Raw genomic sequence first — 25,567 nt, 5'->3', positions numbered from 1 at the left:
GTTGCTCAAATGTTTTGATTGGGTTAAAATAAATCTGAGGGTTAGAAAGGAAGTCGGGGTTTCATTTTGCCCACCTGTAAATGCGCCCGCTGCCGGGAGCAGCCGGTTTCCTTGGTGTAAGGCTAATTCTCCTGAATGTGGGGTCTGGGCCACAGTCCCCTCTCTTGGACCCAGCCGCTCAGTCGTAGTGGTCACTGAAAGTTCACACGGTGGCGGAATAGGGGGCATTTTATTTTTCTCACCCTCCCCTTCTCCTGGCACCCCGACATAGGAAGTGATAAAGTTGTCTGGGCCCTGCCCGGCCGGCGGGGCTCGGCTGGTGGGAGCTCGGTCCTGTGCACGGAAAGGTGCTGGGTTCGGTCCTGGGCCCGGGCGCACACACCGCGGCTGCGGGTTGGATCCCGGTGGGGGCGCCTGTGGGAGGCAGCCAGCTGATGTGTTTCTCTCTGTGTCTCTCTACCTCCCTCTCTCTCTCCAACGTCAATAGAAAACATTTTTAAAACGTGATTTGACAATGTGGTTGTAAAGCTTTCGCTTTGGGATAAGTTAGACCTGGTTTGAGTTTTGTTCCGCCAGTTTCCTAGAATCCGTGCTGTCAGATTTTTCACTTGTAAAACGGAGATGATGGTATCCAGCAGGGTTTTCGTAAGAGCTACATGATGTAGATCAGGGATTTCCAGCAGCAGCATTATGGACATTTGAATGAGAGAATTCTTTGTGGACGGGGACTGCACTGTACTTAATTGTAAGTTTGGCGGTATCCATAGCCTCTACCCACTACTAGCCAGTAGCACCATCCCCCTCCCTCCAGTTATAACAACTAAAAAATTCTAGTTTGCCCCTGGGTGAGGGGCACAATCATCCCCAATTAAGGACCACTGATGTAGATGATATACATAAAGTACATACTCATAGTTTGTGATAAATTGCATTTAGGCCCTGGCCAGGTAGCTCAGTTGGTTAGAGCGTTGTCCCTATAAGCCAAGGTTGCAGGTTTGATATCTGGTCAGGGCACATACAAGAAGCAACCAATAAATACCTGAATAAGTAGAACAACAAATCAGTGTTTATTTCTCTCCCCCGCCCCCATTCCCCGCGCCCCTCCCCCTCAAGTGTCAATAAATAAATAAAATAATTGCTTTTAATTTTGTTTCTGTTTTGGCAACTAGTTACAAATCAGTGGTTCCTACCAGCTGTTAGAGGAGACATCCCTCCAGGCTGTGCTGCCCATGGATTTGTCTGTGATGGTACCAGAATATTAGTATTTGGGGGAATGGTTGAATATGGAAGATACAGCAATGAGTTATATGAGTTACAAGTAAGTGTATTTCAGATTTATTATTTCAATGATATTGCTCATAATTCTTCAAAATTTTTCAAAATATTTCATTAACATACTGAAAATAGTGTGAGCTTCACCTTGTATAGTTCAGAAGAAATTATTTCCACTTCACTGAAAAATTGGTTTTTAATGTAATCTTTTTCCAATACCCAGTGGAACATTTGTATCATTAAGATATCTGTTACTTAGCATCATTGTACATATTACATATTTATGGCTTTGTATTTTAGTGCAGTTCTTCAACCTCAGCCTACCCTGAAGCACTGGGAAGGCTTGTGAAAACATAAGTGGGTGGGCCCTGCCTCAGAGATTCTGATTAATATTGTCTGTAGTGGAACCTCGCTATATGCATTCCTACCAAGTTCTCACCTGCTGCTGCTGGTCCCCAGATAATACTTTGTAAACCTCTGCCTTAGTTATAGAAATAGTTACCCTCACACTAAACTTTTTTTTTTTTCTGGCTAGACATACAAAAGAAGGATAGCAGTTTTACATACCCTTTCTCAATTTGACAATCTACTAAACCAGAGTCCACTGTCACAGACCTAATTGACTTTTATTCCTGAATTGTGCATATGTTCTCAGGGCCATGATCCATGTTTTCACAAGCCCTCCAGGTGCTTGTGTTGCAGGCTGAAGTTGAAGAACTGCACCAAAATACAAAAGCCTAAAAATATAACATGAGAGCATCTGGTAATTGGCAGATGTAGGTGGATTATACCTATTTGCAAGCAACTAATTTTAAAAATCGTTTTAGAAAGCATGTATAGCTAGAGAATAAGTTTTTGAGTTTGATTTGTTAAATTGTCTTTGTGCTTATTTAAAGGATAAAATATATACCATTAATGGAGTACCTAATTTCAGAAAGTAAGACTAAAAATTACATTTAATCTTAAAGCTATATATAATATTTAATGTTTCATTTGGAAAATATTTTAGGACTGTTAGTGTTTATTTTTATAAGCTTAATTTGCCATTGTATAAAGTTGTGAATATGACCCTAACTGGTTTGGCTCAGTGGATAGAGCATCAGCCTGGGGACTGAAAGGTCCCGGGTTCTATTCTAGTCAAGGGCACATGCCCCTTTTGTGGGCTCGATCCCCAATAGGGGGCGTGCAGGAGGCAGCAGATCAATGATTCTCTCTGATCATTGATGTTTCTATCTCTCTCCCTCTTCCTTAACTCTCTGAAATCAATAAAAACATATTTAAAATAAATTTATGAATATGGAAGATTAGACAGAATTTCTTTTGAAACATTTATTTTAATTCCAGAAGTTATTTGCTTAATTGTCATTTGTCCCAAAAGTACCTTTTTGGAGCCTTCTGATTGGATTCAGATTTAAATGCAGTAGTATGATTTTATACTATTAGCAATATAGGAATACTTTCCTGATTTTGTCTGAGTGTATTTATGCTCTTTTTTAGGCAAGTCGTTGGTTATGGAAAAAAGTGAAACCCCATGCCCCTTCTTCTGGTTTACCTCCTTGTCCTCGGCTTGGACATAGCTTTTCTTTGTATGGTAACAAATGCTATTTGTTTGGTGGCCTGGCAAATGAAAGTGAAGATTCAAATAATAATGTTCCCAGGTATGCTGATCCTTTTTCAGGCCAAATGCTTATGATAAGATTAAGAACATTTAGTTTCTTCCATCTTTAATTATTAGAATGGATGAAGCTTAGCCTTTTTTGCATAACTTAACAGAACAAATTTGTGTGCATTTATATTTTCCTTAGTCCCTGGAGTATATGTTTTCAAAACTGTGCCTTTTCTCATCAGAAATACTTATTAAATTGATACTAATATAACTGCTTATAGCAATATATTTGTATCTTTTGAACCTGCTAATGTATTTTGGTTGACATAAATGATCATGAAAAGTAACAAATGGTTATTTTCACATTGATTTCTCTGGGAATTTAGTGACAAATATTTGACTACAAAATGAAGGTCATCATTTCCATTATTCGCACAGAAAGCTACTAGAATGGTTCACACAGGCAAATACTTTTGGAACCAATCCTTTCTTTTTCCAAACAGAATCACTACCTCTTTTGTTTTCACATAGTGTTTTGATCACACTGTCATTATAGCAGTCAGGATTTGGAGATTTAGAATCTAAAAGGCTGTTTCTGATTCACTGCTCACTATGTGTGTCCTTTAGTAGAAGTAATCTAAGCCTGCTTTCCTTCATTGAAATCGGAGTGATTAAATACCTACCTTTTAGTGTCATTGTGATGGCTAAAAAAGATCATTGGCATAATTTTCAAAGCACTTTGAGGTTGCCACCAGTACATAGTACAGTAGTTATTATGACCATGATAATGGGTCTTTTTACTACATTAAATTAATGTTAGAGTCTTAGTTTTTATTTTTAAACTTTAAAAAATAACATTTACTAAAACATGGAAAATTTGGAAACTGGAGAAAAGGAAAAATAATTTATTCTACCACACTAATGCAGATACTTTTACTTTGAGCATGTCTTTTTTTCATTTTTTCTATTAAACAGTTTTTTTTTAGATAGAGACTCATAAAAATTAGAAAGTATGTAAAGTTCTTTCTCACAGCATCAATGTCTCCCACATAAGCAAACACATAATTCAATTTGATATGTATCTTTTGGGACCTTTTTCATGTAATACATTGTATTAGTCAACTTTTCTTAAGTTATTGTATGTAGCTTGCAAGCTTCCCGAGTTTATGCTACTTGAGGGTGCAAATAGATACATGCAGTGTTTTCTAAAGCCTCTGACTAAAGCTAATACATTCAGTTCTGTTCACATTCCATTGGTCTAAGCAAGTCATAAGGCCAAGCCTTCAGGAATGATTCCAGGGATAGATGTTCTGCTTACGGGAGAGAAGAATTGGAAACATTAATTTAATCCTACAAAGACATGTATTTTCTTTTATAGGAGTGGGATCTTTCTTTTTGCTCTGTGACTTTGGATGCGTACTTGTTTGTTTTTGTTGTTTTATTCTTTTAAGGCTATAGCTTGGAGCTCTTTTCATGGCAGCAGGTATATATTGACCTTGTTTTTTAAAGGCTGAAAGTAGTGTGAATTATGCAAGTTACTTAACCAGTCCCCTGCTGATGGACATTTAAATATCTTTCTTTTTTGGTATTAGTCTTGGCACATGTATAAATATTTTTGTAAGACTTATAGTTATAAGTGGAATTTGAGGAGATGTCAAAGGGTATTTACATTTAAATTTTTTAGGTACTCCTGATACTCCTGAGTCAGTCTCCAAAGAGAAAGACAATTTATATTCCTAATAACAGTGTACAAGAATGCCTACACCCTTGGCAATACTGAATTGTGGCACTCTTCTTAATTGTTGCTAAGCTAATTGATGAATATATTACACTAGAGGCCTGGTGCACAGATTCGTGCACCAGTGGGGTCCATTGGCTTGGCCTGCGCCTCTCGCAATCCGGGACCCATCGGGGGATGTCAGAGAGCCATTTTCAGCCTGATCCCCACAGGCCAGGCGGAGGGACCCCACCGATGCACAAATCTGTGCACCGGGCCTCTAGTATGCATGTAAGATCTTTGGTTAATCTCTTCCGTCCTCCCCCCTCTTCCCTTCCCTTTGAGATTCATCAATCTGTTCCATGTTTCCATGCCTGGGGTTTCTGCTCCTGCATTGAGCATCTGCCCCCTGGTGGTCAGTGTGCATCATAGCTACCGGCCGGTTGAGCAGTCGGCTGATCAGCTGGTTGCTTAGGCTTTTATATATATAGATAGATGATTTTATTTTGATATTTTTTAAATTGGAAATGAGTTTCATTAATTGCTTTTTGGACATTTGCAATTCCTATTTTGTATAGATTGCATGGATATAGCACATTTGTTTATCTATATTATCAATTGATGGACATTTGGATTATTTCCAGTTTTGGGCTTTTATGAATAATGCTGCTGTAAACATTTACATACAAAGTTTTGTATGGACATATATTTATTTCTCTAGATTAGAAACCTACAAGAATTACTGGGTCATATGGTAAATTTATATTTAAGTTCTTAAGAACTTCTAAGCTATTTCCAAAGTGACTATTTCATTTTACATTCCCACCAACAATTTATGAAGGTTCTTGTTTCTCCACTTCCTTGCTAACACTTGTTATTGTCTGCCTTTTTTATTGTCACCAATGTAGTGGTATGTCGTTGTGGTTCATTTTCCTAATGACCAATGATATTGAGCATCTTTTCATGTGCTTTTCAGCCATTTGGTGAAATTTCTATTCAACTCTTCATTGATTTTTAAATGAAGTTGTTTATGTTCTTATTATTGAACTAGAGGCCCGATGCACGAAATCCGTGCAAGAGTAGGCCTTCCCTGGCTGCTGGCACCAGCTTCCCTCTGGCACCTGGGACCCAGCAGGCATCTGGGACCTGGGCTTCCCTCTGGCTGCCGGCAGGCACCTGGGACCCAGGCTTCCCTCACAGCCCTGGCTTCATCCAGAAGGTCATCCGGAAGGTCGTCCAGAAGGACATCTGGAAGGATGCCTGTTCTAATTAGCATATTATGCTTTTATCATTATAAATTGTAAGAATTCTTTATATTCCTGGATGCAAGTTTGTTTTTAATCAGAAATGTGATTTATAAATATGTTCTTCCAGTCTATCTTGTCTTTAATTTTCTTAATGGTATCTTTTTTTAAAAATATATTTTATTGGATTTTTACAGAGAGGAAGGGAGAGGGATAGAGAGTAAGAAACATCGATGAGAGAGAAACATTGATCAGCTGCCTCCTGCACACCGCCCACTGGGGATGTGCCTGTAACCAAGGTACTTGCCCTTGATCGGAATCAAACCTGGGACCCTTCAGTCCGCAGGCCGACGCTCTATCCACCGAGCCAAACCAGTTAGGGCTTAATGGTATCTTTTAAAGCACAAAGTTTTTAATTTTGATAAGCCCAACATATTAATGTTTTATTTTATGGATCAGGCTTTTAATGTCATATTTAAGAACTCTGCCTATCTCATGCTTTTGAAGATTTGTTCCTCTATTTTCTTCTAAAAGTTTCATAGTGTTAGCTCTTACATGTATATGTATGATTCATTTTGAGTTAATTTTTTTTCCTGGGGGAAAGTAAATGTCTAAATTCATCTTTTTACATGTGGCTATACAGTTGTCCCAACACCATTTGTTGAAAAGACTATCCTTTTCCCATTGTATTGCCTTGGCATCTTGGTTGAAAATCAATTGACCCAAAGTGTAAATGTTTATTTTTGGACTCTCAATTCTGTTCCATTGATCTATATGTCTAGCCTTATGCCAGTACCACACTGTCTTGATTACTGTAGTTTTGTAGTAAGTTTTGAAATTGGAAGATGTAAGTTCTTAAATATTATTCTTTCTCAAGAGTGTTTTGGCTATTTTGGGTGCTTTACATTTCTATGTAAGTTTTAGGATCAGTTTGCCAATTTCTGCACAAAGTTCTGTTGGAATTTTGATAGTGATTGTGTTGAATATATAGATTGAATTGTGGAGAATTGCTATGTTATTAATATTGAGTTTTCCAATCCATGAGCATGGAATGTCTCTCCATTTATGTAGACCTTCTTTCGTTTCTCTCAGCAATATTTTGAGGCTTTCAGTGTACAAGTCTTGCTCTTATTTTGTTAAATTTATACTTAATTTTTTATTATTTTCGATGATGTGAATAGGTTTGGTTTCTTATTTTTGGATTGTTCATTACTAGTATATCAAAATACAGTTGGTCTCTGTATATTGGTCTTGTATCCTCTGACTTTGCTGAATTCATTTATTATTTTAATCATATTTTCATGGATTTCAGTTTTATTATTGACTCTTGGGAGTTCTTTGTATATTTGTTTAATATGTTCCAAATACTCATTCCAAATCTTCTGTTTCCTTTTTTCTTTTATAGAGTTTTTATTTGTGTTTATCAAGTTTGACAATATTTTATTTTATGGCTTTCTGGTATTATACCTTGTTTAGGAAGACTCTTTTACTCCAAAACTATAAAAATAATTTTTTAGGTATTTTCTTCTAGTACATTTACAACTTTGTTTTTTGTTTAAAACATTAATACATTTAGAATGTATTTTTGTGACTATTGTTTACTTTTCTTCCTAATGGAGTTCCAATTCTCCCACTACCATTTATTAAGTAAGCCATTTTTTTCTGGTTAATTTGCAGCCCTATCTCTGTCATATCTTTATCCTCAAATAAATGGGTCTTTATCTAGGCTCTCTAGACCAGGAGTTCAAACTATACTTACTCTGTGGGCCAAATTTGGCCTGCTACCTATTTTTTGTTAATAAAGTTTTATTGGAATATAGCCATGCCCATTCATTTACATATTGACTCTGACTGCTTTCTATTGAAAAAGCAGAGCTGAGTAGTTGTGACAGACTTTATGACCTGCAGAGCCTAAAATGTTTATTTTTTGACCCTTCACCAAAAAAGTTCGTCAACTCTTGTGCTAGGTTCTATTGTTTCATTGGTATATTTATCTTTTTATCATTAATTGTGATATTTGTTGTAGGTTTCTAATATATATCTTTAATCAGATTAAAGTAGTTTTCTTAAAAATCATTTGGGAATAGGTTACTAGTTTTACCTTTAAGCCTTTTTTTTATGCTTACCTCCTTTTTCCATGTATTCTTAAATCTTATTTTAGATTGAAATAATGTTAATAAATTAATTTTTTGGTCAGTCTTTCTTAGTGATTATTTAGACCTCACAACCACAGTTATCAACATCAATTTAAATATAATTATAAATTGCTATTTTCTTTGCTCTTCTATTTCTCTTATTCAGTGTATTTTTTCTTGGATTTCTTTTTATTTTTCCTGATTGACATCTAGAATCACTTTTTTCTAAAACAATTATATGGCTAAACTTGGAAGTTTTATATCCCTCTAATGTTTTAATTTTGCTTTCATATTTGAGTAGTAATTTAATAGGAAATAGGTTTCTGTAAACATTATTTTATTGAAAACATTCATGTCACAGATAAGAAGTTTATGCCAGTTCCAAAAGTAAAAAAGTGGTATAGGACATTGTTTTATAGGACATTATAGAGTGAAAATTTAAAAAGAAAGAGAACTTGCAAAACAACATTTGTAATATGCCTCATTTATACATTTGTGGATATCCACACAGAGAGAAGTCTTACCAATTATTATCAGTAGTATATTTTATAATCTCATATCAGGTAATAAATTGCTCTAAAAGTTAGTGATGCAAAATAACCATTTTATTACACTCAAGGATTCTGTGCATTAGGAATTCAGACAGAACATAGCAATAATGATTAGGCCCTCAGATGGGAATGCATGAATGGTAACTTGCATGTATGATGTCTCAGCTGAGATGGCTGAAGGGTGGACTCAGCTGGGACTGTCATCCTTTGTGCCTACATATGGCTCCTCTAGATGGTGGTTGTGTGATAGTTGGACTTACATTGTGGTTCAAGATTTCATAGTGAAGCTGCATTGGCCTTCTGTGACTCAGCCTCAGAAGTCACATAATGTCATTTCACATACACTACTAGTTAGAGCAGTCACAGGCCTGCCCAGAATCAAGGGAGAGGACATAGACCATACCTCTTGGTGGGAAGAGTGTCCCAGGATTTATGGCTATATTTTAAAACTATAATGGTTATTGTCATGGACAAGAGTGTTGGCTAAATAATGGCAGAATTTTTTAGATCTCTTCTGTTCTACTTATCCCCAGAAGGGAGCCTGATACACAGTAGTGTTTGGTAAATATGTGTTGATGATTAGGTATGGGGTTTCTGCTCTCATAATGTTTTTCTGTACTATATGAATTTTCATAGTAAGCATATGTTACCTTTATAGGTAGAAAAAAATGAAAGGTATACATTATGCTAATGTTTTCATTTTTTTAATGATATCTTAGATATTTAAATGATTTCTATGAATTGGAGCTACAGCATGGTTCTGGTGTTGTGGGTTGGAGCATTCCAGTGACTAAAGGGATTGTGCCTTCGCCAAGAGAATCTCACACAGCTGTTATATATTGCAAAAAAGATTCTGGAAGTCCTAAAATGTATGTTTTTGGTGGAATGTGTGGTGCTCGCCTGGATGACCTATGGCAACTCGACTTAGGTAAGTTTAACTTGATTCAGGCTCAATAACTGGTTATGATTGATAAAAGCAAATATAAAAATTGCTTTGAAAAATATTTTTTATTACAGTATTGATTGAGTTGCACTTAGATTTATTTATAACTAGAGGCCCGGTGCATGAATTTGTGCACCAGTGGGGTCCCTCGGCCTGGCCTGGGGGATTGGGCTGAAACCGGCTCTCCAACATCCCCCAAGGGGTCCCAGATTGCAAGAGGGTGCAGGCCAGGCTGAGGGACCCCACCAGTGCACAATCAGGGCCAGGGAGGGAAGCGGGAGGTTGGCCAGCTGGGGAGGGACCATGAGAGGGCTCCAGGGCGTGTCTGGCCCATCTTGCTCAGCCCCCAGCAGCAAGCTCACCTATTAATTGGAGCGTCTTCCCCCAGTGGTCAGTGCACATCATAGCAAGTGGTTGAGCAGCCTTAGCATGTCATTAGCATATTATACTTTGATTGGTTGAATGGATGACTGGACATTTAGCATATTAGGCTTTTATTATATAGGACTAGCACTGTAGATATCACCAGGGGCAGCAGGGTGTGATGTGAATGGTTCCTGCCAATCAATTAGATTGAACAAATGGGTGTTTATGACAGTGACTCTCCTGTATTTCCTGTCAGTAGGATCACCATATGTCCTGGTTTGCTTTAATGGTCCTAGTTCATGATTATTATCCCATGTAATTATCCATAGCATCCACTTTCATTCTGAAGTGTCCCAGTTGGGGATGATCAAATTTATATCGTTACTCTTATCTACAGGAAATGTAGCATTAGTAATGTTACTGCTAGTCAGCGAAAAACCTTGGGTACCTCTTTTTTTTTAAAATCCTCATCCAAAAAAATAAAAATAAAAAATTCTCATCCAAGGATATGCTCTTTACTGATGAGAGAGAGGGGGGTGGGGCTGGGGGAAAGAGATATATCAATGTGAGAGAAACATCAATTGGTTGCCTTCTTGCATGCTCCCCAACAGGAATCCAACCCGCAACCTTTCAATGCTCGGGGTGATGCTCCAACCAACTGAGCCATACCAGCCATGGCTTGAGTAGCCCTTTTTAAAGAGATCCTAGGAATAAATAATTGGGGAGTAGGTATGCCTCTTACTTTTGACTGTCTCTGCCCAGTGTACTCTTACTTAAAATATTAAAATCCCTAATATCCCAATTCAGAATTGATGGCATTCTAAATACATCTCTCTATTACAAGTACTAACAATAAAGTGTAAATAGATTTCTGTGACTAGCAATTTATGTCAGTTGGAAATGTTTAAAATAAAATTCAAGTAACAGTTTTGAAATATTTTTGCTTTATTTTAGTAAGACCTTTTTGGTTTTAATTTTTAAAATTCTGCAAGTTGAGATAGTTTGCTGCTATTAGATCAAGTTGCTAGTGTACTTATCTTTACTTTTAGAAACTATGTCATGGTCAAAACCAGAAACTAAAGGGACAGTGCCACTTCCACGAAGCCTTCACACAGCCAGTGTTATAGGAAACAGGTATGGTTCCTTTTTGTTTTCACTGTTTTTAAACTGAATAGAAACATCGAACAGACTGTCAAACCTCAGAGGAAGGCAGGGAGAGTGGAGGGAGGGCAATGGGGGAAAAAGGGGACATATGTAATACTTTAAAAAATAAAGATTTATTTTTTTTAAAAAAAAGATATACACAAAGAAGAGTAATGCTACTAGTTTCTTAGAAATATATTACTGAATTTAATAATGTTTGTGCTTACTGAAGCTAAAAAAATATGCCTACAGAAGCTAAAATGCTTAATGTGCCATTTTCTTATCATGCTGCCTCTTACTTCTTTACATTCTTTACAATGCCTTGCACAGAGTACATATTACGTAAGTGTAACTCAAAGTGTAGTCAAAGTGATCAGTCCTCCATTGACAGGTTTGACACACCTCATTGTTTCTTTTTACATATTTTTGGTAGTGCTTGATTTGTACTCAGCTATTACTCAGTATGTGCATTCCATGGTTATACTTTTGATGGAGTTATGGTTAGACTACAGACTCTGAAACTAGATTGCCTGAGTTCAAGTCCCAGCTTTGCTGTTTGTGCTATATGACCCCGGGGCAAGGAAACCTAACCTATTTGTACCTCACTTTTCTGAAATATAAAATGCTGATGATAATAAAACCTGCTTCACAAAGTTGTCCGGAGAATTAAATGGGTTAATACATTTAAAATATTTCAAACAGTGCCTGGTACATAGAGGCACTTAATGGTTAGCTATTACTGTCGTCAACAAGTAAGTGCCCTTATTTGTGTACCACTGGCCAGAATTAGTGTTTGTTTGTTTTTGTAATATATTTTTATTGACTTCAGAGAGAAAGGGAGAGGGAGAGAGAGATAGAAACATCAGTGATGAGAGAGAATCATAGATCGGCTGCCTTCTGCACGCCCCACACTGGGGATCGAGCCCACAACCCGGGCATGTGCCCTGACCCGGAATCGAACCGTGGCTTCCTGGTTCCTAGGTCGATGCTCAACCACTGAGCCATGCCAGCCGGGCTTGAACTAGCATTTTTAAAAATAAAATTTAAATTTTTAATTAAATAGGGACTTTACCCTAAAAGCAGTGTTTTTGGAAACAGTTGTAATTTAGATCCTCATCAGTTCTTTTTAAAAATTTTTACTAAATTGCTCTAGCCGATTTGGCTCAGTGGATAGAGCTGCAGCCTGTGGATGGAAGGATCCCAGATTCGATTCCAGTCAAGGGCACAGACCTTGGTTGCAGGCTCCTCCTCCCTGGTTTGGGCTTGTGCAGGAGGCAACCAATCAATGTGTTTCTCTCACATCTATATTTCTCTCTGTCTTTCCCTCTCTCTTCCACTCTCTAAAAATCAATGGAAAAATATCTTCAGGTGAGGACTGAACAAATGAAAACAAACAAAATTTTATTAAACTTACTGGAGTGACATTGGTTAATAAAATTATATGTTTCAAGTATACAGTTCTGTAATACATTATCTGTATATTGCATTGTGTGTTCACCACCCAAAGTCGTCTCCTTCTGTCATCTAATTTATTAGTTTGTTTTTCAAAATAGACAAACAAAATATGTTTTAGGAAACAACTAGTTGTAATTTAGAACCTGTTTTATATAAAAACATTTTTTAATTTATTGATTTGAGAGAGAGAGAGAGACATCATTTTTATACATTCATTGATTGATGCTTGTATGTGCCCTGACCAGGGATCAAACTTGCAATCCTGGTGCATCCAGACAGTGCTCTAACCAACTGAGCTACCCGGCTAGGACTCATTAGTTCTTTTTAAAAAGTAGACATTTTTTAAAACAGCAAAACCCTTTTATATAATTTATTGATTTGAGAGAGAGAGAGAGACATCATTTTTATACATTCATTGATTGATGCTTGTATGTGCCCTGACCAGGGATCAAACTTGCAATCCTGGTGCATCCAGACAGTGCTCTAACCAACTGAGCTACCCGGCTAGGACTCATTAGTTCTTTTTAAAAAGTAGACATTTTTTAAAACAGCAAAACCCTTTTATAAAATGTAGCTTTTCATTGGAACTCTAATATATAAGAGATTAAAAATAGAGCTTCTCTAGTTAGCTTGAAGTCACATGGGACCCAAGCTCTACTGGATGAGCCTTTCTCCTTCATTAGCCATTAGGGGTGTCTCAAGAACCGCGAGGGTCCGAAGAACATAGTTTAAAGTTTTTTATTTGAGTGATATCAGTGGCCAGACTAATAAGAAACTTAATCCTCTTTGGTTACTATATGCATATTCTAAATTTGACTTTGAATGTCATGGATCATTTGAGTATCTTTCTGACTGAGATACCCTTAGTATATATTACATCAGTATTGATTTTCAAATGTATAATAATTGAAATATTCCCCACTTTGAATAACTTGCCAGAGATAATTTTGATTATTTATTGCTTCATAAAATTGTAAGCTCTTAAAAGAAGTCTACTTTATTCATTATCTTATTTCCATTACCTTGGCATTGACAAGTGAGTGAATAGTTCTATAGCTTGGTGTCAACAAATAAGACATTTAAGTCTATTATTAGGATTTTAAATCTAAATAATAAAATTAAAGCTTTAGGAAAAAATTTAACTACTTTATGTTCTTTTTGTTTGTTTGTTTTTTAGGATGTACATTTTTGGAGGATGGGTTCCACATAAGGGGGAAAATATTGAGGCTTCATCTCATGATTGTGAATGGAAATGTACCAGTTCATTTTCTTACCTAAATCTGGGTGAGTCTTTTAAGAGTTGCTTATTGAAATAAAATTTATTAACAAAAATATTTTTGTTTTGTTTTAGAATAACAGATTAGTCATGGATATTTCTATCTTTTTAGATACAGCAGAGTGGACCACCCTAGTATCAGATTCTCAGGAAGATAAAAAAAATTCAAGACCAAGACCAAGAGCTGGGCACTGTGCTGTTGCAATTGGCACACGATTGTATTTTTGGAGTGGAAGAGATGGCTACAGAAAAGCACTGAATAGTCAAGTTTGCTGCAAGGATCTTTGGTATCTTGATACTGGTAGGTAAGAATATTCAACAGATAAAAATTTTCCTTTAGGTAAATAAGTATTGGAATAATGTCCCTCTTTTGAGACTTTATTCCACTGCTTATCTTTCCATAATTAAAAATACATAGGAGATGGGTGGAGGGGGCAAAAAGGGGAGAAATGGGAGACATCTGTAGTACTATCAGCAATTAAAAAATACAAAAAAAATAAATATACATGGAAGAGCCCTGGCCAGAGTGGCTCAGTTGGCTGGAGCACCATCACATATTCTGAAAGGTTGTGGGTTTGATTACTGGTCAGGGCATATACTTAGGTTGCGGGTTTGATTTCTGGTCAGGACACGTACAGAAGGCAACCAATTGATGTTCTCTCTCACACCGATGATTCTCTCTCTGCCTCTGTCAGTCTCTCCCTCGACCTCCTCTCCTTCTCCCTCCTATCCCCCCTCTCTCTCTAAAATCAATAAGCATATTCTTGGAGGAGGATTTAAAAAATTCATGGAAAAAATAATATATGTAGATACTTCCCACTCCAGGAGAGTTTCTTAATTTCCCTCTCCTTGAGGGTGGACTGGATTTAGTGACTCCCTTCCAAAGAATAGAGTACGAAAGGGAAAAATAGAAGCTTTACAGTGGAGAAAACTGGCAAACAGCACCTTACGTGAGTAATCAAGGTTCATATCACTAGTGATAGTCATGTTGATATCATTTGCCCCTGCCTCCCATATCATGAGATAAGAAGAAACTTCACCCTTGTGATATCCCAAAAATCCATTACTCCATTCTAACTGTGAGAACATATCAGACAAACCCAAAGTGAGGGGCATTCTATTCTGCAGACTGTGTGAACAGTACTGTTCAAATTTTCAAAATGATGGAAAACAAGGAAAGACTGAGAAATAGTCACAAATTGGAGGAGACTAAGGAGACATGAAGACTAAGTGCAAGGTGATGCCCTAGATTGGATCCTGAAACAAAAAAGACATTAATTGAAAAACTGGTGAAATCTGAATAGTCTGTAGTCTATGTTAACTTCTTTTTTAAATTGATTTTTTAAAGAGAGAGGAAGAGGGAGATAGAAACATTGACTTGTTCCAGTTAGTTATGCATCAATTGGTTGATTCTTATATGTGCCATGACCAGGGATTGAACCCACAACCTTGGCGTATCAGAAAGATTCTCCAACCAACTGAACCAGCCAGGGCCTTGAATGTTCATTTCTTAGTTTTAACAGATGTGTTAGCATTAAGGGGAAACAGGAAAGGATATATGAGAATTCTTTGCAATTTTTCTATAAATCTAAAATTATTCCAAAATAAAAAGATTTTTTAAAAAAGTATTATAACACCAAAAATATTTTAAAGATGGAACTCACATCTATTTTTTCAATAAATATTTCTTGATTGACAGCTGTGTACCAGAAATTATTCCAAATGCTAAAAATACAGCAATGAACAAGACTGATAGTTTCCCTGCTTTCAGAGATCTCATATTCTAAGAGAGTATGAGGGCAGGGAGATGATGGGCTATAATCCAACAAATTAATAAAATAAGCTAAGTTTCTGGTCAGTACGTGAAGACAGAGAACAATGAGATAGTGATGGGGGGGTGGTGTTGTTACTAGGAATGAAGGGAGGGGTGGCTACTTCAGAATGGGGGGTTAGAAAAGGATGAGATGGCATTTGGGATGTAATCCCAATCGTGAGAAGATGCCATCCATGTGAAAAGCTGGAGGAAAACTAGAAGAGGAGTGAGTGAATAGCAAGTGCAAGGGCCCTAAGATGGGAATACTTGACATGTTTGGGAACAGATTCAAGCTGAGGAAAAATGGAGAGTGCAGGAATGGAGGTTAGAGACGTGACCATAGGACAGGTCATGTAGGGCCTCCAACACCATAGTAGAGTTTAAATTGTTTTTAAAGTACAATAGTAAGTTACTTATTAGTTTGAAGGAGAGGCATGCTATGATCTGTTGAACATTTTGTAACAGTCACTGCATTTGTGTGGAAAATAAATGACAGCGGTCAAAAGTGCACACATGGGAGACAGGAGGCTTTTGCAGTAGACAAGGAAGTCAGATGATAGTGGTGACAGTGGAGATGAGGAGAAATGGATAAATTCAGAATATATTTTGGAGTTCTTGTTGATGGAACTGGCTGATGAATTGGCTGTGGCAGATGACAGAAAAAGAGGAGTGGAGGATGAAGTTTTTTGCAGGAAAAACGTGGTGGTATTTCCATTTACTGAAATGGGGAAGACAGATGAGAAAACAAGCTTTGGGAAAATTGAGTTCCATTTAGACTGTGCTAGACCATGAAATAACAAGATCAAGTAGGCAGGTTAGTTAATAAAGAAGTCTGGAGGCCAGTAGAAAAATCAGATCTGGAGATGTAATATGTGTTGTTATATGAGAAAAGCAGATGATAAAACATACCTATGTTTTTTAAAGTGTATAAACAGAAAAATCTTGAAAGATTCACTGTGTACCACAATATTATCTATGGGGCTAGGTCAGACATTTCTTAAAGGTTTTCTCTCTTATCTGTATTATCTATAATAGCATATATTACTTTGGTAATGTAAAAACAGTTTGATTTTAAAATTAAGATAATGAAAAAATAATAAATGGAAAAAGAGACTATGAAAGAAGCACATACTAGCAAGCGGGAGAAAAATATAGAAAATCCAATGAACTGATTCATATTTGAAACTGGGAATTATTAAGTGAAGTCCAAAGATAAGCTTCAGTCTCTGAGATTGGAAGAAAAATGTGTGCATGTAAATTTTTCTCAGTAGCAGGTATGTCACTTTAAGCAGAGTCTCTAAGAGATCTATGACTTTTATAACACTTATTTTTATTTACTTACTAATGGGAGAGAGAGGAAGGGCGAGAGAGAGACTGACAGACAGACATCGACTTGTTCCATTTATTTATGCATTCATCGGTTGATTCTTTAAAAAAAATATGTGTGTGTGTGTGTATAATTGATTTCAGATTGGAAGAGGGTGGGGAGAGAGAGAAAAACAGCAAAGATGACAGAGAATCATTGATTGGCTACCTCCTGCATGCCCCCTACTGGGGATTGAGCCCACAACCCAGGCATGTGCCCTTGACTGGAATTGAGCCTGAGACCCTTCAATTCACAGGCTGACGCTCTATCCACTGAGCCAAACCAGCTAAGACCATCGGTTGATTCTTATATGTGCCCTGACAGAGTATCAAAGTTACAACCTCAGTGCATCAGGATGACACTATAACCAATTGAGCTACCCAGCCAGGGCCCTGGATCTGGGACTTTTAAAAGGATAAAAGTCATTGGCTTTAAATAGCCATTTTTTTTCCCATAAATCTTTCCATAAAAGGCGTTAGACATGAATATTTATCTAAAAGTAATTATGGCTCTCTGTGTCTGTCCCTCCATCAGAGGGCAGGTTCTCTCTGTCTGTTCCTTGAGTCAGAGGGCAGATACTTAAAAAATAAAAAATAAAATAAAAGTAATTATGGCCACTAATCATAAGGGCCATTTTGCTTTTCCTTTTGATAAGTTAGCATCAATTTTGTGGGTGGTGTATGAGGACTCTTCATTTTGCTTTTTTTCACTTTTAAACTTTGTGCACTTGATGATATTTAAAAGAGTAATATAATTTCATAAGGCTTTTTATGAATAGTGGTCTTTTGCTCCCACTCTCCTCCCATTACCCTTGCCTCACAAGCATCTATTTTTAACTCTGTTCATTCTTCTTTGATATTTACTTCCATTTCTACATATAACATGCGTATACTGTTACTTGGATTTTTTTCAGTTTAGGCATAATATGCTCACTTTCTACTATAGAAGTTAAGGATTTATCTTTCCCCACCATTCCCTACTTCCTATTCTCTCAGTATAAATACACCAACATTTTGTTAGAGGAATATTCAATGTTTATAGCATGACTATGTAAACATTGTTCACCGGTGGGCCATATAGAGTATGCTGAATACCTTTCTTGTCCTATTTTTTATTTGCCATGGATTAATAACTATCACTTTTGTTTTAGTTTTGTATGTTTTTTACCACTAATTCAATCCATACTCTGTTGTTTGCTTAAATTTTCTCTCATCTCCTTATGGTTAGATGCATCAGATGTTCTATCAAATTTCATCATCTTGAAGAGATTACTTCTGCTTCAATCTGGGTGATTGCTCTCCACAGATTGAGCATAGCTATATATCTTGGAGTCTCCCTTCAGCATCCTCCTGGGGATATGTTTTGCCTCTCACTTGTACCGGATTTCCTGTTTCCTGGATCCTGTGTTTTTCCCTATCTTAGTTTCCTCATTTTTTGTGGAACACATCCCAGGAAAAGGGTGCATAGGTGACAATTTATTTTGAGATCTTGCATTATTTGAAAATGTGTTTAGTCTCCCTTTTGATGTAACTGACGGTTTGCATGGAAATATAATTCTGCATTAGAAATCATTACCCTTAAGAATTTTGAAAACATTGTTTTATTTTTATTTTTTTATTTTTTATTTTTTGCTCAGTAAATATTTATTTATTTATTTTATTGCTTAAAGTTTTATTGTATTCAAGCTTCTAGTGTTTTTGTTGAGAAATCTGAACCACTTCTGATTTTTGCTCCTTTTAAATGTGTCCTTTCCCCTCACTCCTGATAACATTTAGGATTTTTTTCTTCATCCCCAACTTGTTCTTAATTTTCATGATGATGTGCTTGTTGTGTGCCTGTTTTTAATTCATTGTTTTGAGTACTCAGTGGACTCTTTCTGGAATTTCGTGGTCTTCAGTTCTGGGAATTTTCTTGATTTATTTCATTGATTTGCACCCTACTGTTTTCTCTCTTCTCTCTTCATGTAACTTCTGTTAAATGCTTGGTTTACCTCCTGTAACCATACTTTTGTTCAGGCATAGGTTGCTGTACTTTAAGTAACATAAATAAATTGGATTGTTAATAGGGTCATGGAGGAATATACATGGGAATAGTTAAAGGATCTAGGCTTAATTATCCTCTAAATTAGGCCCATCAAATTTTTTCTGTAATGGCTCAAGTAGTAAATATTTTAGGCTTTGCAAGCCATATGGTTTCTGTTATAACTACTCAACTCTGTTGGTGTACCATGAAAGCAGTCACAGACAATACATAAAAAAATGAGCATACCCTCAATAAAACTTCATTTACAAAACATTCACATGAGCTATAGTTTGTTGACTGCTACCCTAAAAGATACAAAGAGATGTTAGATGTACTCTGTAGGGGTTAAGTTATCATTTATAGATTTCAGTTCACTAGAAGAATTAATTGTCTTATATAACTGTGCAAAGATGTGACATACTACCTCTGGAATTGTGAGTTCTGTGATTTGGCAGGTAAACTAAAAGAGGAAAAGGATATCGTAGAAATAATCTCAGTTCCTTTTTTCAAGTTCTAAGTGTCTGTAATTTTTATTTGTTTTAGAAATGTTGGTAATATTTTATATCACAGTAATTACCTGTTTTGGATAGTACAAGTTTTGATGAAAGGGTATTAACTTCAAAGAGGTTTTGTTGTTCCAAAATATCATACCCAAATCACCTAGCATTAACAGTATTTCTAACATGTATACTGTTGCCTAAAAATTGACTCATAAAATGAAAAACTTAGAGTAGGTAAAATTATGTAGCTATTACTATGTAATACTTCCCCTCACTTCTAGGATTAAACATTTTTTTTCTTAATCTGATGATTCAAATAGGTTGGAACTACATTATTTTAAAATTTATATATATAAAGGATTAAATTAAAAAGTAGAACCCCAAACTGTTTCCACTTGACCTTCCATAGCTGTGTTTATTTGAGTACATTTTTTTCCTCTTGGTAAACAGATGAAATATTCATTGCTGACATTTTCAGAGCTCCAGGTCTACACAAACTTTTATAGGCAAACTGTTGACACATTTGAAGCTTATAATATCAATACCAATATTGTTCTTTAGAGAAACCACCAGCGCCATCACAAGTACAACTGATCAAAGCCACTACCAACTCTTTTCATGTCAAATGGGATGAAGTGCCTACAGTTGAGGGCTATCTTTTGCAGTTGAATACCGACTTGCCATACCAAGCTTCATCGTCAGATTCTTCAGCAGCAACAAATATGCAAGGTAAATTGCATACTTAACATAAATTGTCACACTTATAGCATGTATGCTTTTTTTTTTTTAAGATACTAAAAAGCCTATTAGTAGGCCTTGGTGTAAGAAATCTTATATGATGTTTCCTGTCTGGTAAATCAACTATGTTGTGTTTCAACTTTGTAACTTGACTGTTTTACAATTACAATGTAGTAGAACTCAGATATATAGGGTAGCCTGTTTCTTCTTCAATTCATTTTGATGGACTTTCTTAATTTGACAAGCTCCTTAACTCCAGGAGATGATTTTAATTAGCTTTCATATGTATTTTGGCTTCCCCTCACCCCCCAAATATTTTTAACTAACAGGTACTTGGAAAATAAAAGCAAGTTTAATTTTACATGTTCCCCAAGAAATGATTTCAGTCAATTACTAAGAAAGCAGATAAACTTTGATAAAGACAACTACTTTTTAACCTTTAACGTAACTCTTGAAAATTTTTTGATTGTAATATATTTTATTGAAGCTAATTTAGATCATATCAGTCTGAACTTTCTTATTCTTGCAGGAGTCAGGATGGAACCTCACAGACAGGACAGTAATAGCATCATTCCTAACAGTGTAAGTTTAAAAAAATTTAGGATGATAAATGAATGTGTATGGTTACAGTCCCATGTTTTAATATTGTTAGCATATTACCTTAGAACAGGAGTTTTCAATCCTGGCTGTACATCAGAATCACCTGTGATATTAAAAAATAAACACATAGATTCCCAAGCCTTTCCCCAGATCTAGTAGTAGCAGAATCTTTAGGATGATGCTCAGGTAGCTGTTTTTAAAGTAAGGTCTATAGATCATGGTGACAGTAGCCTGAATTAAAAACCCCTGACCTCATTACACATGGCATCAGAGGCTAATTCATTATTTATACTTTTGCCATTTCTAAATATTATACACATTTTAAATTTCTAAAGGTGTACTTTTACAATACATATGAAATATATTTCTTTAACTATGTATTTTGTTTACCAAAGAATATGAGTTGCTAAGTTGAGCACCGGTGTGTGTGAGGTTCTCTCTTGTTTATGAAGTGCTTCACAGTAGGTTTTTGTAGAGATTAATGAATAAGCTTACTAGGATTTACACTGATTTTATCTGGAAAACTGTGCTTTACATTCACAGTACATTCTTTTCAAGGGAAATGATGTAGATATAGGCTCAGGTGTTCTGAGCATGGCAGAGGACCTGTAATAAGCAAAACAGACTATTATGCCAAAAAGGGGACATAACAAATAAAGCCCATACAGTCATTTCTGAATAGCCCATATTAATAGACTCACACAAACACACATAAAGTAATCCCCCCCTTTTCTGTGGGGAGGTACACTTCAAGACCCCCAGTGGATGCCTGAAACTGTGGATAGTACCAAACACTATATATTGTTTTTTCCTATATATACCTATGATAGAGTTTAATTTATAAAATAGGCACAATAAGAGATTAACAACAATAGTTAATAATAAAATAGAACAATTATAACCATAGACTGTAATAAAGGTTATATGAATGTGGTCGCTTGTTTTAGGAGATCCCTTGCTAAAGACTTCATATGGGCTAAGTGCTTTCTGCACAACATGTTGGGACCCATTTTCTGTTTATTCTTTCACCCACAAATTTAATGTCTTCTCTATCTTAAGCACTTACCATGTACTGTGGCTGTACTTTTCTCAGTTTTAGGTGCGGCAGCAAAACTAGCACAAATTTCTTTTTCCTTCACAATTTCACAGATAGAAGGTTTGTTCTTATCATAGATCTTAGCAACCTCAGCATATGATTTTTAAAAATTTCCTTGTTGAGAACTTTCACCTTTTCACTTAAAGAAAACACTTTATAGCTTCTCTTTGGCATATTTAAATTGCCAACATTACAACTCTTTGCACTTTGGGACCATTGTTAAGTAAGAGTTATTTGAAGGCAAGCTCTGCGATACCACAACAGCCCATCTGATAACCAAGTTGGCTATTAAGCGACCAGTGGGTAGGTAGTGTATACAACATGGCTACACTGGACAAAGGGTGGATTCTCATCCAGGCAGGATGGAGTGGGACAGCGGGAGATTTCACCATGCTACTCAGAATAGCGTGCAGTATTGAATGTTTGAATTATTTATTAGTTGTTTATTTCTAGAATTTTCCATTTAATATTTTTGGCCCATGGTTGGTTGACAGCAGGTAACTGAAATCACAAAAAGTGAAACTATGGCTAAGGGGTGATATACACACATATGTTATATGTTGAGTTTATATTTTATTTATTACTAGAGGCCCAATGCACAAAATTCATGCAAGAGTAGGCCTTCCTTCCCTCGGCTGCTGGCACCGGCTTCCCTCTGGCACCCGGGACCCAGGCTTCCCTCCGGCCACTGGCAGACACCCGGGACCCGGGTTTCCCTTGCAACCTGGCTTCATCGGGAAGGTCGTCTGGAAGGACATCTGGTCTAATTAGCATATTATTCTTTTAGTATAGATTCTTAAAAAAATTTAGATAGTACTACAAGGTTTATAATGAAGTATAATAATTTCCCACTCTGTCCCTCTTTTTTTTTTTTTTAAATATTTTTTTTTGTTTTTTTTTTTTTTTTTTTTTTTTTTTACTGAAGGGGGGGGGGGGGGTGGGCGTTGGATTGGTTTTTTACAGAGAGGAAGGGTGAGGGATAGAGAGTTAGAAACATCGATGAGAGAGAAACATTGATCAGCTGCCTCCTGCACACCCCCTTCCGGGGATGTGCCTGCAACCAAGGTACATGCCCTTGGCCGGAATTGAACCTGGGACCATTCAGTCCGCAGGCCAATGCTCTATCCACTGAGCCAAACCAGTTAGGGCTGTCCCTCTTGATTATGCCTCTCTAGAGACAGATATTCCTTTATGACTATTTGAGTTGGATTTTTGGAGGAATTTCCTGAAATGTGTTTAATCTGCTATGTTTAACCAAAAATCCTCAGGGCTTATTTTTTTCTCATTTTGAACAATTCTAGTTAGACTAGATAGAACCTGATTTTTAAGCAGAGTAAATTAGAGACATTATAACATGGAGACTTTGGAGTGACATACACCTTGGTTCAAATTCTAGCTCTGTTGTTACTGACTAGCTCTGTTGTTACTGACTACCTAACTGTGGGTAGATTATGGTCTCTGAATCTCATTTTTTTCATGAATAATAGGGGTCATATTATTCAACTTAAAGAATTCCTGTCACATAGTATAATGCTTCCCAATGGTTGTGGCCAGCATCATTATTTATTAACAGTAGCACCATCACTATCAATTAGAAGAGAAGTATAGGGCATATTAAGTCTCCTTAGAACCATGAGAAATTATAGTTGACAATATAGTTATAAAAATAACAAAAAACAGGTAACTAAAAAGGAGTAGCAATATTGGAGTATCAATGAAATCAGATCATTTTTATGGTTCATTGGACCTATAAGTATCCTATATAATAAAACACTAATATGTAAATTGACTGAACAGTGGAATGACTGGTCGCTATGATGCGCACTGACCACCAAGGGGCAGGTGCTCAATGCAGGAGCTGCCCCCTGGTGGCCAGTGCACTCCCACAAGGAGAGCACTGCTCAGCCAGAAGCTGGGCTCACGGCTGGTGAGCGCAGTGGCAGTGGCAGGAGCCTTTCCCACCTCTGCTGCAGGCAGACAGTAAGAAGCAAGGGGTCCCAGACTGCGAGAGCCCCGGACTGCGAGAGGGATATCTGACTGCAGGCGGACATCCCCCAAGTGGTCCCGGACTGCAAGAAAGCGCAGGACTGTGAGAGGGCGCAGGCCGGGCTAAGGCATTTCCCCCACCCCAGTGCACAAATTTCATGCACCGGGCCTCTAGTGATAACAATAACAATGAGGGAATTTGTGGTCTTGGCCCTGGTGCCATTTGTTGCTCCCTGAGAGATGCTGAAAGAGCGAAGTTACTAGTCTATGTAATAAAAGCCAAAGCGACCATTATGGTGGAACAACCAGAACAACCGGTGGCTATGAAGTGCACTGACCACCAGGGGGCAGATGCTCAATGCAGGAGCTGCCCCCTGGTGGTCAGTGCGCTCCCACAGGGGAAGTGCTGCTCAGCCAGAAGCCGGGCTCACGGCTGGTGAGCGAAGCAACAGGAGCCTCTCCCGCCTCCGCAGCAGTGCTAAGGAGCAGCAAGCCGAGCAATAAGGAGCAATGAGCAAGCGGGAGGTAAGGAGCGAGGGGTCCTGGACTGCGAGAAGGTGCAGGCCGGGCTGAGGGACCCTCCCTCCAGGGCACGAATTTCATGCACTGGGCCTCTAGTTGTATTCACATTAATGACTTGAAATAGAAAAAAGTTTAAATGTGTTTTTTATAGTATGTTTACTAAGAAAAATAAAATATAATTAAAATGATTCCTATGTAAAATGTTTAATGGTAAAGTATATTGATATGTCTGTGTATTAAATCTTGATATCTATATGGGAAGTTCAGTTACACAGAATAATTATTTTGCTTGAAGAGTCCATGTAACTGAGATTTTACTTTTAGTAGTTGTCAAATCTGTAATATACATGTCTAATCCCTGTTAAGAAAATTTGACCAGAATGTTAGACTCAGTAGCTGTGGTGCTGTCTCCTGTGTTGCATACATATTTACTTAAATAGTAACTACAACTTATAAAAATGTAGATTTCCCCTCTCAACATATACCCTCCCTCTTCCCTTTAGAACAAGCCATTTGAGAATGGAAATTAAGTAAAAAGAAATTGTCTTCATAAACTAATGTAAATTTTAAAAATAATTCTTACAAATTAAGAATACAATTTACACTATTTCATATTTTGGTTAATTTATTTTCAAAATCATTAAGTTGTAAGTTATTTTGCTTGTTTTTTACATGTATTTGTATGCAATTGAGCATTGCTTGCTACAACAAACTATTTTATTTCTTGTAGATCAATGATATAATGAACAGTGCAAAAACTGAACATACATCTATGAAAGTGACTTCAGTGAAAAACAAACCAGATCTCAAATCATCAACTGATTCTAATGCTGTTTTACATTCACCTTTGGCAACTAATGCTTCTAATCATAATAGTTGTATGGTGGATATGCTAAGGAAAAATGAAGGTAATAAAGATAGTGTTTTAAGTAAAGCTAAAGCTTTTTATAATAACGGTAGGGAATTTTTGAGTGTTTAAAAAAGTAAATGTTACATGGTTTTGATCCATTTTCAAAATCTACACTAATAAAAGAGAAAAATGGTAATTGGCGTACGACGATACCCTTTTCATTGGCTAATCAGGGCTATATGCAAATTAACTGCCAACTAAGATTGACAGTTAACTGCCAGCAAGATGGCGGTTAATTTGCATATGTAGGCACAATGCAGGGAGGCGAAAGGGAAAGCAGGAAGAAGCCCCCTGCCACTGACAGTG

At 36.8% G+C, this 25,567-nt stretch overlaps 1 protein-coding gene across 4 annotated transcripts in view; it reads left to right on the top strand.

Moving 5' to 3' along the window:
* The first annotated feature begins 469 nt into the window (after window positions 1-469).
* Window positions 470-25,567, top strand: part of HCFC2 (host cell factor C2) — a 38,418-nt gene continuing 13,320 nt past the window's right edge. For 2 of the 4 annotated variants that reach the window (XM_015567593.1, XM_006769349.2), the window contains exons 1-10: window positions 470-745; window positions 1,170-1,318; window positions 2,770-2,930; window positions 9,245-9,453; window positions 10,884-10,968; window positions 13,610-13,716; window positions 13,821-14,009; window positions 19,971-20,138; window positions 20,677-20,729; window positions 25,082-25,259. In XM_015567593.1, coding sequence (XP_015423079.1) covers window positions 703-745; window positions 1,170-1,318; window positions 2,770-2,930; window positions 9,245-9,453; window positions 10,884-10,968; window positions 13,610-13,716; window positions 13,821-14,009; window positions 19,971-20,138; window positions 20,677-20,729; window positions 25,082-25,259 — 1,342 coding nt within the window. In that variant the 5' untranslated portion in view covers window positions 470-702. Of the gene's footprint in view, window positions 746-1,169; window positions 1,319-2,769; window positions 2,931-6,482; window positions 6,569-9,244; window positions 9,454-10,883; window positions 10,969-13,609; window positions 13,717-13,820; window positions 14,010-19,970; window positions 20,139-20,676; window positions 20,730-25,081; window positions 25,260-25,567 lie in introns of those variants that run through there. The other 2 variants (XM_015567595.1, XM_015567594.1) reach the window with 2 other exon arrangements.

This window comes from Myotis davidii, unplaced genomic scaffold (assembly GCF_000327345.1).
Source record: "Myotis davidii unplaced genomic scaffold, ASM32734v1 scaffold120, whole genome shotgun sequence".
NCBI lineage: Eukaryota > Metazoa > Chordata > Mammalia > Chiroptera > Vespertilionidae > Myotis > Myotis davidii.
Note: the sequence above shows the minus strand (reverse complement) of the source record. Positions and strands in the feature narration are given on the sequence as shown.